The 14,679-nt window shown below is 43.7% G+C and overlaps 1 protein-coding gene across 1 annotated transcript in view; it reads left to right on the top strand.

Moving 5' to 3' along the window:
- The window catches only part of ehbp1 (EH domain binding protein 1), a 331,101-nt gene that overhangs the window by 258,419 nt on the left and 58,003 nt on the right, over positions 1-14,679 (top strand). Inside the window, 3 exon segments of the mRNA XM_034184954.1 lie at positions 2,781-2,919; positions 6,445-6,542; positions 10,424-10,547. Coding sequence (XP_034040845.1) covers positions 2,781-2,919; positions 6,445-6,542; positions 10,424-10,547 — 361 coding nt within the window.

The raw sequence follows: 14,679 nt of genomic DNA, 5'->3' as shown, positions 1-14,679 counted from the left end.
GCCCATTCAAGATCCTTAAGGTCATCAGTCCAGCCGCAGTGAGGCTTCAGCTTCCGGCCTCACTGCGGATCCATCCTGTGTTTCATGTATCCCGTGTCAAACCGCATCACACGTCACCCCTCTGTACTCCGGGTCCGGCACCGCCTCCTGCCCGGATCATCGATGGCGAGCCGGCTTGGACTGTACGCCGGCTCTTGGATGTCCGTAGGATGGGCCGGGGCTTCCAGTATTTGGTGGACTGGGAGGGGTACGGTCCCGAAGAACGCTCCTGGGTGAAGAGGAGCTTCATCCTGGACCCGTCCCTCCTGGCCGATTTCTACCGCCGCCACCCGGACAAGCCTGGTCGGGCGCCAGGAGGCGCCCGTTGAGGGGGGGGGGTCCTGTTGTGTGGGCCGCCAGAAGAGGAGGTACTGCCTGGCCCACCACCAGAGGGCGCCCTGTCTGGAGTGCGGGCTCCAGGCACCAGAGGGCGCATGCCGCCTCACAGGAGCAGCCAGGGTGACAGCTGTCACGCATCACCTGCAACAGCTGTTACCAATCACCTGATCAGCAGGGGTACATCAGCAGGACGACGTCTCCACCTCTTTGCCGATATACGTTCTACCTGGAAGGTAACGTTCTCAGCTGACCGTGAGATCTTTTCAGTAACCTTTTGTGACTTTTGTGCATTATATAGCAGACTCTTTCCAACGAGAGGTGGAGGTAGTTTTCCTGCCGTGTGGATTGCTGGGTGTAAACGCGCCCACATTTAATTGTTTTTTTTGTTCCTCGCCAGCAGTACCAGGTCCGACACGCGGAGGCAGTGGCCACCTGGGAGTTCGGGACTTGGCGGCTCCAGTATTCCCGGGGTCTGGTGGCGGAGGAAATCGTGTGGTTCCGGTTCTGCTTTGAACAGACGTCTTCTATCTTCGAGCCTGCCCACACGACACCTTCTGTGATTTGACTTGTTGTCTATTGTTGTAATCTGTTGTGTTTGTTGTGCCCATTCACAACAGTAAAGTGTTGTTATTTGACTTCCTCCATTGTCCGTTCATTTGCGCCCCCTGTTGTGGGTCCGTGTACCTACACTTTCCCAACAGTAACATCCCTTAATGTCTTTGAAGCCCATAAAATTTTCACCAAAAACTACCTGAATTTCTTGAATGGTGTCCACATGGATGTGCCTCACAGTTTCTAAAAAAAATTTGATCAAGCAAAGCGGCAGTCTCTCAGCCATTTCCCTGACAATGAAAATCCGCCGAGAGGGCTGGACCACTCCTCACTCAAAGCCTGCTCACAGGCGAATGATGCAACCGACAGGCATGAAAAAAATCATGCATGCGCATGAAGGTTCAAGGTTGGCTCACGCAAGCACACGTGATTCAAATCCATATGTTTTTTTTTTTTTAAATAAGGTCGGATACTTTTCTAATAGACCTCGTATGTACTCAAATACTCATTTTGTGAATACCTGCATTAAAAAAAATATATAATTGCCTTCACAAATAAATCTGACTTGGTTTAAATTGTTGCTTAAAGTTTTAAGTGGCTGGTGGGAGCTGACAGACTAATAAACAAAAGAAATTGAGGGCAGACTAATTGCTGACACTGTTTTTGAAAGTCAATCATCTGAAGCTAAACTAACGGTTCTGTGTTAGCGTCTGATCCCCTCCCACACTGACTCTATTAGCTGTCCCTGCTTGGCACACACTCCTTCACTATCGCCTTCTGTCTCAAGCAGTTGAACATGTTTGCCCTAATTGTTGACTTTATTGCACGTTTTCTAGTCTTATTAGCGTTGCTACAACGGCAATCTTTGCCTGAGTTGGTTTCTTTTCCACTCGGCTTGGCATATTTGGAGGCCTGGTAATAAAGCGTTTCTGCATGCCATTTTTGATAGAGGGAGGAATGAGCGCGCAGCTTTTTAAACACATGTTCACTTTGAAAACAATACCGCTTTTTGCGTTTTGCATAATATGAATATATTTTCTGGCTCTGGGTTTTGTTGAAAGTCAAGTTAATTGCCTCCTTTTTGTCTCTCTCTCTCGTGTGTGTGTGTGTGTGTGTGCACGCGCACACATTCTTATGGGAGTTAGCAGTGTTGTATTTTTGATAGAAGGTGACAGAATAATAGATGAGATGTGAAGGGGGGGGGCAGCAGATTGACATACCGTTTGGTCTTTGTTTCCCGATGTCTTTTGGGGTCAATGTGCGGAGCTCTTGCCCGCCTTGTTGGTTTTCCATTGGGCCAAGCCTGGTACCCGGTACCTTGTCTGCTTCTTTGTGTCAACTCTGTTGTAGTTCCAGTCAAGCTAAGGCAGCACCAGAAGTTGATGTGAAAACACTGCGGATTGCTGATTGGTCAAAAAGAATAATCACTGCCACTGCATCATCATTTAAGGTGGGAGTTGTCTCAAGCACAACCAGTCAGTCTCTTCGGCTGCTTTTTTGTTTGCACTAGGGGTCACCACAGCAAATCTGAGGTGCATCTGCATGTTGAGTTGGCACAAGATTTCCATCAGATTTTCTTCCTGACGCAGCTTCACATTACATGGAGAAATGAGGCAGGCGTGGGGTTTGAACCGGTGTCAGGGTCTCAGCACTCCCCTAGTCTGAGCAATCCTCCACAGTAGTCTGTGCTAATCTGCTATTCTGCTTAAAACTGACTTTAGAATGATTTAAGAAGTTTTACTTTGTCATCTGATGGTTAATAATAACATAATTAATCTAAATAATCTTCAGTTCTTCACAATAATTCTTTTGTATTGATTCATTGATTCATTCATTCGTGTATGTGGCAGGCTTCTGCTGAGGAGTTGCGAGCAGAGCGTCTGCGCAGGGCGACGGAGAGGTTGCGTAGCCCGGTCGTCTTCAACAAGGACTCTGCAGTCAGGAAAACACAGCTGAAGTCTTTCAGCCAATATGTGGAGAGCAGACCAGGTGGAAACACACACACACACACACACACAGTGCGTATTTACACTGAGATCATGTACTGAGCATGTATTTGTACAGCAGCACTTTGGAGACACCGGAGCTGGGAGGTGATGGGTACATGCTCAGATATTCTGAGGTGTGAGAAGTCTTAATGACTGGTCTGTTGCTTTCCATTGTTCTAGACCTCTCTGTCTAATGTATGCATCCATTCAGTCTGTGATGAGGCCAAAACACCATATTGTAAGTTTATATTTGCGACTTCCCATAACAACGAGGTTCCTGGTGATATAAGAATCTTCAGCTGCCAACATCAGCTGGTGTTCGTTGCAGACTCTTCCTTCCGTTCCATTACTGTTGATGACCCAGTCTTGTTTGTCTACAAGTTCACGTCTTCATATGAAGAAAGCCTGTGCTCATGTCATACCAAACATCAAACATCTAAACAGAGTATCAGCACAAGTATGTGCAGTCAGGGAATTTATCTGCATACACTGCAGTCCACGTTTGCCTGTTTTAGAATTATACACTCAACAAAAATATAAACGCAACACTTTTGGTTTTGCTCCCATTTTGTACGAGATGAACTCAAAGATCTAAAACTTTTTCCACATACACAATATCACCATTTCCCTCAAATATTGTTCACAAACCAGTCTAAATCTGTGATAGTGAGCACTTCTCCTTTGCTGAGATAATCCATCCCACCTCACAGGTGTGCCATATCAGATGCTGATTAGACACCATGATTAGTGCACAGTGTGCCTTAGACTGCCCACAATAAAAGGCCACTCTGAAAGGTGCAGTTTTATCACACAGCACAATGCCACAGATGTCCGCAAGATTTGAGGGAGCATGCAATTGGCATGCTGACAGTAGGAATGTCAACCAGAGCTGTTGCTCATGTATTGAATGTTTCATTTCTCTACCATAAGCCGTCTCCAAAGGCATTTCACAGAATTTGGCAGTACATCCAACCAGCCTCACAACCGCAGACCACGTGTAACCACACCAGCCCAGGACCTCCACATCCAGCATGTTCACCTCCAAGATCGTCTGAGACCAGCCACTCGGACAGCTGCTGAAACAATCGGTTTGCATAACCAAAGAATTTCTGCACAAACTGTCAGAAACCGTCTCAGGGAAGCTCATCTGCATGCTTGTCGTCCTCGTCGGGGTCTCGACCTGACTCCAGTTCGTCGTCGTAACCGACTTGAGTGGGCAAATGCTCACATTCGCTGGCGTTTGGCATGTTGGAGAGGTGTTCTCTTCACGGATGAATCCCGCTTCACACTGTTCAGGACAGATGGCAGACAGCGTGTGTGGCGTCGTGTGGGTGAGCGGTTTTCTGATGTCAGTGTTGTGGATCGAGTGACCCATAGTGGCGGTGGGGTTATGGTATGGGCAGGCGTCTGTTATGGACGAAGAACACAGGTGCATTTTATTGATGGCATTTTGAACGCACAGAGATACTGTGACGAGATCCTGAGGCCCATTGTTGTGCAATACATCCAAGAACATCACCTCATGTTGCAGCAGGATAATGCATGGCCCCATGTTGCAAGGATCTGTACACAATTCTTGGAAGCTGAAAATGTCCCAGTTCTTGCATGGCCGGCATACTCACCGGACATGTCACCCATTGAGCATGTTTGGGATGCTCTGGACCGGCGTATACGACAGCGTGTACCAGTTCCTGCCAATATCCAGCAACTTCGCACAGCCATTGAAGAGGAGTGGACCAACATTCCATAGGCCACAATTGACAACCTGATCAACTCTATGCGAAGGAGATGTGTTGCACTGCATGAGGCAAATGGTGGTCACACCAGATACTGACTGGTATTCCCCCCCAATAAAACAAAACTGCACCTTTCAGAGTGGCCTTTTATTGTGGACAGTCTAAGGCACACCTGTGCACTAATCATGGTGTCTAATCAGCATCTTGATATGGCACACCTGTGAGGTGGGATGGATTATCTCAGCAAAGGAGAAGTGCTCACTATCACAGATTTAGACTGGTTTGTGAACAATATTTGAGGGAAATGGTGATATTGTGTATTTGGAAAAAGTTTTAGATCGTTGAGTTCATCTCATACAAAATGGGAGCAAAACCAAAAGTGTTGCGTTTATATTTTTGTTGAGTGTAATTGCAAAACCAGCCATAATTTAACTTGTTTGTAAACTAAATCCGGCTGCCAAAGTACCCTGGGAGGAAATCCACACAGACGCAGGAGAACGAAGTCAGATCCAGACACACTTTTTGTGCCTCTGTGTACCACCACAATGAAGGTAAAATTAACCCTCTGGGGCCGACGTCGTCGTATACAACAGCTGAGACCAAGCTTTACTAAATTATAAATAACTTTTTAATGATATGAGATAGAAACGTACTTTCTTTTGCTGAAAAGTTAACGCTGCAGACTTTCGAGCCACCGTCCACCATCTTTGTACTCCTCATAGATGCTGTGTGATGACGTGCACAATGTGAGTGTCCAATAGGAATTGGTTCACCGTCACATGGTTTTCCAAAATCCAATCGTAGTGCAGATTCACCTCACGTGACACACCAAAGATTGTTTTTAGGAGTGATGTGTTACTAGTTGGCCAGTTTGAATAGCCCCCTGGCTGCTCTAATGCATCCTGCGCCATTACGCATAGCGAAAGTGAAAGGGAGCAGACAGAGAGCCTCTCATACAATCTCACATGCTCAAACAGTGTGTGAGTATCAGGATTGCTTGACTAGTTTTCCTGTGAGTGTTACTGGATAAGCCTGTGGCAAGCTCTCTCGCTCCGGCGTAAAGCACTGTTTACCATATCAGTGGAGCGAGGGGGGAGGGGCCGCTCCTCAAACTGAATGAGCCTTGAAGTGTGAATGTTGCTTTGAGAGCAGGATAGAACAAACGGTCAACTTCATAATAGAAGTTTGTGATGTGACCTTTGTGTAATAGCAGACAGAAATTGCATTGAGATGTGAAGACAAACAAAACACATAGACCATTTTGTATATACTGTTCAAAATGTGCATTTGTGTTTATTGTTTGAACTTTTTGTTGTACAGTCTTTCACACAAGAGCCCTTTATAAAGTGTCAAAACAGTTTATTATAGTATGCTGTGTGTTTTGAATAAATGTGTGTGGAAAATTATTTACCGCTTTACTTCTTCCTTTCTTATTTCTAATTGTAAACCTTTATTACACTTAGGAAACACAACTATAGCATATATATTTTGAAAGTACAGGTTGTCCTGAAAAAAAGAGACATAAAACTTGATTGTGGGATGCAGGGAGAGCTGTTAACAGCAATAATAAAACATTTATGCCAGGCGAGTGAATTGTCCAAAAAATACCCTCGGACCCCAGAGGGTTAACCACTGAATCTGAAACATGATGGTAGATGTGTGAAATGACGTGGAATAAGTCTCTTTGCCAAAGGGTATTCCATGTGACGTCAGTGACCCTATGGCCTTGGCGGAGGTTTGCGCTCTCCGAGTGCTTCTAGTTTAATCTGTTTGTCTCTTTGCCTCGCCAGAAATGAGAAGACAGAAGTCTGTTCCTGAGGATGTGAAAACAGCTGAGGAGAGAGGATCCCCAACAGATGGAGATGTTCGAAGGCCTTTTGAAGAGGAAGTATGTCATCTTCATTCTCCAGTTGGCCCTTCTGTTTTATACTACCTAAAAGTCCAAATGTTTTCCTCTTTCTCTCCGTCTGTTTTCTCTCCACATTTCGTTAGGGTCCGTGGCTGAGATCAGTGTCTTGCTCAAAGACACTTTGAGACTTGTCTGCAGTTGAATATGTAACTTATGACCCCTCTTTTTCTAGACAGCCTCCTCTAAGGCGTCATATCAAACTTTATTTTTCTGTCTGAGTTCATGTAACACAGGTAATTTACGTTGAGGGTAACCAAAACTAAGTGCCCGTAGCGTGACAACGGACAGAACTTCACATAGCCTGTGTGCTGGGTGACTCAAGCCTCCAAATTAAGGAAAATTCAGGAAATAATACTACGGTCCTTGTCAGGAGTTAAGCCTGAGACACAGTCGGCCATCTGGTCACATCCGGACTTGATGACCCAACTCGGCTCGGTGTGTCCGGTACCTGTTGAGTCCGCGTTGATGCCAGTGGGTGAGAGAGCACACTCTGATTGGCTGTTCAACTTTTAGCAAATCAGTGCACAAGAAGAGGAACTGAAATGACAAAACCAAGCAATTAAATTACTTTATTTTAAAAAAATTTTATTATTTATTTATTTACTCTTTTATTGTGCCTTTTAATCTTTTAATTGTGCTTTTTAATCTTTTAATTAATCTTGTTTTTTCTGAATTGTTTTGTGTGACGTGCCTTGAGGCGTTGTTGTGAATTGGCGGTATATAAAAGAATAAATTGAATTAAAAGCAATGAGGCACTGGTTCTGCAGGTAGACCCTTAAATTCAGCCAAAGGTTTTCCCAATTAACTACCTAATTGTGCCAATTAGTGATTTAAAAGCAATGCAATCAAGCAATTGCAAGTCTTTCTGCAATTTTATAGAATTGTATATAAACCTGTCGGAGTGAAGGAAGACTGAAATAAATTGTGTAATTAATAATTTAAAACAACTTTATGTGGAAATAAACTAGACATTCTAACTGACTTATCATACACATATACTGTTTGATAAAATAAAATATGTATATTTTTTTGGGGGGGGGTTCCAAGTTTGAACAAAAGTCTTTGAACTTGTCCACAACTGCATGTGTATAGACATGCTTTTATCTCTGGCTACATTCACATCACCTGTTGAATTAATTGTATTTAAAATATATTCTTCCTTTGTGTTGAATGAGACATATTTTATAATCACACATCTTATTAATCCCGGTTAATTACAGAAAAAGTGTGTGATTAATTATGAATGTTTTTTTAATCTATTCACATCCCTCATAAATACACAGATACATTCTTCTCAGCATCTTTGAACTGGTGCGTACAAAGAGTGTGCCTGTATGAATGTGATTATTTCAGAGTGAACTCACTGTGTGTTTTTGTGTGTGGCACAAGGGGCCACAGGGTGAATCTCTCTTCCCGAGCATCCTTCACGACCCTGCATCCTCCAACCCAGTGCCATGCACGCACACATACACACACACACTCACTCACAGTGCCTGGGCCCCAGGGTTAATGGGTGTTCAACCTTTCCATTATCCCGATCAGCCAAGAATTACCTGCTGAATGATGTTTGCATTAATATAATATATATGGTAATTTCCCTCCTCTTAATTACGGCTGGGCCGAGCGAGGCAAGGGGAGTGGGCTGATCATGTGTAAAATTGATTTGTGAGGGAAAAATATGGTGATAGAGCAAGTGCGCGTAAGGAGGAGGATGAGGGAGGGCAGGAAGCATAGCCACATACACACACACTTTGGAAAATCACACATGTATAGAACCACACATTTTCATATTTACTCACACGCTGGAGAGATGGAGTACAGGGAAAAAAAGTGCTGGTCTGAGTGGATTGGTGGGAAACTTTCTCTCCTGCCCACTTGTTCTATGTCCCATTAAGAAAAGTGAATTACATCAGCAAAAAAAAAGAAAAAGTAGTTTTGGATGCATCCTTAGTAGTGAATTTGAATAAACATTTTCTGCACTCTGAGGAATTTGTCTGAAAAATAGCAAATGGCCAAGAGACCGGTGACGAGAGGTCAGACAGAAAGCGTGTACAAAGAGCATCTGAAGTGTCTTATATGCACATTTAACCAGCAGAAAGAAAACTATTAAACCTTTAACCTACTGAACCCCTCCCCCTTTTGCTTGTGTCACATTTTTTACACAGTTTGCTCATTTTCACTGCATCTCTATGGAAGCAGCACCCTCATGGCAGGAAGCAGGCAAAATTCTAAAATTACTTATGTGCAGTATATGCAGTTATATAATAAAACAAAATTATTTGACACTTTGTTAAAAATAAATTTCATAAAGATGGACTCTATAAATCTATTTTTCCAAGTGCCCACCAGTGTTACCAATATTGGGGAAAAGGGGGAAAGGCTACATGTTATACATATACATACTATGAATATGTCACTCGGGAGGAGCTCGGAGTCGAGCCGCTGCTCCTCCACGTCGAAAGGAGTCAGTTGAGGTGGCTCGGGCATCTTTTCCGGATGCCCCCCGTCACCTCGCTGGAGAGGTGTTCCGGACACATCCCTCTGGGAGGAGGCCCCGGGGAAGACCCAGGACACGCTGGAGGGACTACATCTCTCGGCTGGCTTGGGAACGCCTTGGGGTTCCCCCGGAGGAGCTGGAGGAGGTGTGTGTGGATCGGGAGGTCTGGGCGGCTTTGCTTGAGCTGCTGCCCCGCGACCCGACTCTGGATAAAGTGGAAGAAAATGGATGGATGGATGGACTATGAATATGTTTAGTTTTTTTTTCTGTTGTACCGTCTCTCTCAACATAACTCTTCATTATTTTCATCCTCTTTTCTCTGCTTTGGCCTGAAATTCAGTTGAAGATTCACAAAATTTTCCACATGATGGTCTCAGTGAGTCCAGGCAGGATCTGGCTTGAGCAACCTGCAAGCTACCAATAGCTGCTAAAAGTGCTAACGCTGTTAGCATACAACATTAAATATGAGAGCTTCACTCTGCATAAATATTGCAACAGGGATGTCTTAGATGATCTGTTAGAATGCTTCAGCACACAAGAAGTCATATTATTCCCGGTGTTTGTCATAAAATGCTCCAAAAGACAAACACAGTCTTCACAAGAGCTAGCAACTGAGCCGCATCGAGTGGACGCTGAGAGAGAAAGACACAGTGAGAGGCAGAAACACTGTTTTATGGCTTAAAATGTCACATCGCACCCCCCCCATACAGGTGTAATGGAGGAGAAAACTGTCTATAGCGATCAAACCAATATTTTGGAGCCAGCCTCAAGGAACTGCAACACCTTCATAAACCCTAAAGCAATTTTAAACTACGGTGTATCACATACAATCGACAAGATATATTTACCTCAACCTACGTCAGTGTTCGGTCCAAGGCTTTGCCTTAGTTATATTAAAACTTTTTAACAAGTATTCTAATCACTTTTTAAAAAACAGCTTTGTGGCTGCATTCAGAAAATGGTTTTACAGGTGGAAGAGAATAAGTGGAAAATGTCAACAGAATCACAGGTGAAAGCGAACGCAGCAGCAGTCATTATCTGTTAGGAAATTAAACTTTTTACCGGTTCAACTCTTTATGTGTCGTTTTCACTATCCTGTTTCTTCTACTTAATTTTCTCTGCTCTGATTTGTTTTTAACGTACTCACACTTGCTCTTTTTATGTTCCTTCGCCACCGTTTTGCTCCATTGTATCTGTATTTCTCTATTCCTCCTTGTTCTCTCATCCCTCTCTCCCCTTTTCCCTCTGACTCTTTTTAATACTATATCGCTCTTCTTGTTCTCTCTCTCTCTCTCTCTCTCTCTCTCTCTCTCTCTCTCTCTCTCTCTCTCTCTCTCTCTCTCTCTCTCTCTCTGGTTGACAGAAGGCGTTCAAAGACACCAGTCAGTATGTGGTTGGGGAGCTGTCTGCACTGGAGAGCGAGCAGCGGCACATAGACACCCGAGCAGCTCGCGTGGAGAAGAGGCTGCGCTATCTCATGGACACAGGTACCCCAAGCCCAATTACACTGGAAAAACTGTTTTGGCAAATTGAGCGTACGCACGTACACACACACACTCACTCATTTACACTTGGGGAGTTGGTGTGCATTTATGTGTGCATTTGTTAGAGAGATTCTTTGAAGCCCTCTCCCCTCCCTCCCTCTCGGTTGAATGTTGCGCGACGGAGCGCTGGGTGGATATGAAAGGAGGGGATGGATGTGGGTGGGGGGGTGAGGGAGGAGATGGGAGGAGATGGGTGGTGGGAGGGAGAGAGAGAGAGATTGTCTCAGGGATGGGAGAAGAAGGGAGACCTCTCTGGGCTGGGGTGATAAGGGAGTCCTTCATGGGGGAAACGATAACTGGGTGCGATAGCAGAGCCCCAGCCGAAGTCTGCAGTGTAGCCGTTTGCCAGCCGCAGCGCCAGCCAGCCAGCCAGCGCACTATTGAACAGTGCGCTCAGCCATGCACGGCTACACACATACACCCACGTACACCCTCCTTCCTCTCGTTCATATCTGGCCTTCATTGATATGCTGTATAAGGAAAGACGAGGGTGAGTTAAAGGGAAGAGAGAGGGAGAGGCAAAGAAATTTTTTTTTTTTTTTTTAAGGCACCACAGCATGAGCGCTGACACAGTTCAGAAATCCAAGACAGATGCTCACAAACGCTTACACACCCGCTCATACAAAGTGCAATCTGGTTTGGGGTATACTGCCGGATTCTGGGTTTTTTTTTATTTAAGATTTGGCCAAGGGTAAAGACTTGTTAAGACATGAGACAGTGTGCTGAGCCAAAAGAGGGGCCTTGGCTCGGTGATGTCCCCAAAATGAAATTGGAGAATAGCATCGCATTCCTCCTGCAGGAATTTTGCTGGAAGAAATGTGGTTCCATGGAGTGTAAAATTTTGATGTTTACAAATATTGTGAAAGTGGTGCAGTATTTGCTGTCGTAATTCAGCAGCAGCTCTCATGTTCCTTATGATATATCAGCACGGTGGATTTAGGCCCTGAAATCCTAAAACACGACACGGGAGGATACAAGCCGAGGTTTTTAGAAAACCAAACCGGGAAGACGGGATTTACACTCACCCTCTCCATCCCATCTGAGTCGTGATATCAAGTCTATTTCTTCTCTGTTTGTTGTGTTTGCCTCCCTCCCTGCCTCTGTGCCCTCTTCCCGTCAGAGCGCCGTGCCATTGTGTCAATCTGAAGGGCTGTTTTTCCGCCTTCTTCTTCACCCACTGATAAAGCAGCCGCTATCCAGCAAGACGCCAGGTTATTTACTTCCAAACACCTTCAGCTGTAAAAATTGCTCTTTATATTGGTTGTTTTTTTTTAAAGAAATATATATACACACAGAGATGGAGGAAATTGTAGTTTTGAAAAGTCACTGGTCACACTACTGGGTGATGCAGGTGAGAGAAATTCCTGCTAACTGAATGAGAGAATGGTGAAGCGTCGGTCATCATTTCACATCTTGTTACACACTCCGAAATGGGTATCTTTGTGTTATTTGTAATATGCCACATGGCGACGGCATGGAAGTTGAAATGAGAGCAAGTGGAGCTGCTGCGGAAAATCTTTCCAGATAAGTCTATCCCCATTTGGAATATTGAGCTAGAGCATGTGTAGAAAAGCCGTTGTTAGACAGTACTCATCAGAAGTTTTTGATATACTTTCCCGTTCAAATGAATCCTAACCCTTTCTGTTGTATCATGCAAGTTATTACTGTTTCCCTGCCACACAACTGGGAGTGTCTCCACAAAATATTTCACCTGTCGCTGTCTATATTGAAAGATTCCTAATATCCGATTTGTCCTGGTTGCTACAGGAACTGGAAATTTTTCAAAATTCTCAACATTTGACAACACTGTTACTTGTGACTTCTCTATCGCAGAATTTTCCATTGTTCCCTCCTTAAAAAGTCAGGGCAAGTAGGCCTACCAATGTATAGACCTTGGTTAGATTCCCAGCCATTAGGGCTGGGAATCAAGAAAAGGTTTCGGTGTGGAACCCTTTCCAAAGTTTTCATTTTCATTGTACTTTTAATAGTCCTTAGTAGTCGCCTTTTTGGAGGTTCAGCGAGGGCTAAAAATAAATAACAAATAAGCTTGCTTATAAGCATTTCTTAACGTTAAGCACTATCCTCGTTTCCTGAAAATACGTCCTTGTTGCCATATCTCAGTTTATCCCAGGTACTCATCCAATAGATTATTGTCTGTGGCTTCAGGCTGAGGTCTGGAGGCATCAGACCGAGAAGCGCCAGTGACAGGTGAGCACAACAATAACCTTTATCACCTCAGCAACTCAAGTCAGCAGCTTTCCATAGCCTGTCATTGATGATAGATAGAGGTGCACCGATCGATTGGGCACTGATCATTATCGGCCGACCACGCCTTGATCGGTTTGATCGGTGATCGGCAAAATGCGCCGATCAAAAGGACCGATCACAACAGTGCAGGCAGTAGCGCAGGGAGCGCTTGGTCCTGTCATGACACACTTTCCTCTGTGACGTAAACTCATTTTGACTTCTGATATGAGCTGGATGGACAAGGGGAGCAGTCGCCATCATCTAATGTAGTCCATGTCCGTCCAGCTCATATCAGAAGTCAAAATGAGTCAAATGGCTCTGAGAGATCTAAATAGACTGCTGTGTAATGAATGGAACCACACTGCCATCTAGTGGATATCCAGTGTGTGTGAGTGTGTATTTGTGAATCAGTAGGCATTTGTTTGTGGATCTGTGGATTTCGCGAAAAGAATGTCTTAAAATTACGTCACAGAGGAAAGCGATGAATGCATGTAATTGGTGATCCACAAATGCTGAAACTCAATTCACAAATACAATTTCCAGTTTTACAAATGTAATTTTTTTTATTACAAATTAAGTTTTATATTTGCAAATACAACATTATTTGCAAAGACCAATTTACAAGTTACAAATATGAAATTTGCATTTGTGGATATCTGGACACATTTGCAAATCAATGATTATTTGTAGATCACCCTGTGTGCATTTACAAATATTGAGACAGTTTTAACCCCATAGAATGAGGGCTGTATTTTACATTCTCAACATATTCTCTGTAGGCTGTAACCTGAGCAACATGAAACATGGAAAAAAAAAGCTTGCTGGTAGAACAAAGTCAGTGTAATAAAACAAAAGTTGGCAGTTTATTCTAGTGTCTTTATTTGAATGCATGTTTTTTGTTTTCATCATTAAGTTTTAATGCAAAAATAGTCCTATACATTAGACCTATATTCTTATTTTGGGCATGATCTAAATATGTACTTGATCGGTATCGGCCTTGATTGGTATCGGCAGATCAAAATTTCAGTGATCGGTGATTGGTGATCGGCCTAAAAAATCCTGATTGGTGCACCTCTAATGATAGATATTTTTCTGTCAACCAAGAATGTGTGATTAAAGTTGCATCCATTTGGCTATCAGTAAAATACCTGGTATCAACTCATCACATATGACCAGTGCTTGCACACTTTACTACAGAACGTTCCTTCGTAGCCTCCTTCCTTGCTTTTTTTGTTTCATGTCATTTGATGATAAAATAGTCAGAACTTATGTGGCTGGATTTTTTTTTTTTTTTGCAGTGTTACGCTAATATTGGGGAATGTGGGAAATGATCTCACAGATTAGGCCAGTAGTGAACTTTGTAAGAGGGATGTTTGTTTTAGTGTTGTGGAAAAGTCAATCTCACAGGTTTGAGTTTCGCATGTCTTTTCTGGTCTTAGGTGACGGCCTGCTCACTCTTTTCATTGGCTTTCTTGAATGGAAAAATTTCACCTGATCATACTTTAAAATAAGAAAAGTTTCAGATTCCATTTTTCTGCGATCTTTGATGTCATTGCTGTGAGTTTTGGGGGGTTGACTTACACCAGGGACAAAGCAAAGCACAGCCCAAGTGTCATTGCTAATTTCTAACCAATGCAATTGTCTTTTCGTGTCCAGTGCTCACATGCAATATGTTGCACTCATCTGTGCACCAGCCTGTGGTTTGCTGTTGTGAGGCATCAGTATGTGATCACCCAACCCTACTGTTTATATGGCACAATATTCATATACACCTTACAGAAGCAGGTTCATGACACACATCCATCATCACCCAACAAACTAACACAAA

The sequence above is a fragment of the Thalassophryne amazonica genome, chromosome 13, assembly GCF_902500255.1.
Source record: "Thalassophryne amazonica chromosome 13, fThaAma1.1, whole genome shotgun sequence".
Classification (NCBI taxonomy): Eukaryota; Metazoa; Chordata; class Actinopteri; order Batrachoidiformes; family Batrachoididae; genus Thalassophryne; species Thalassophryne amazonica.
Note: the sequence above shows the minus strand (reverse complement) of the source record. Positions and strands in the feature narration are given on the sequence as shown.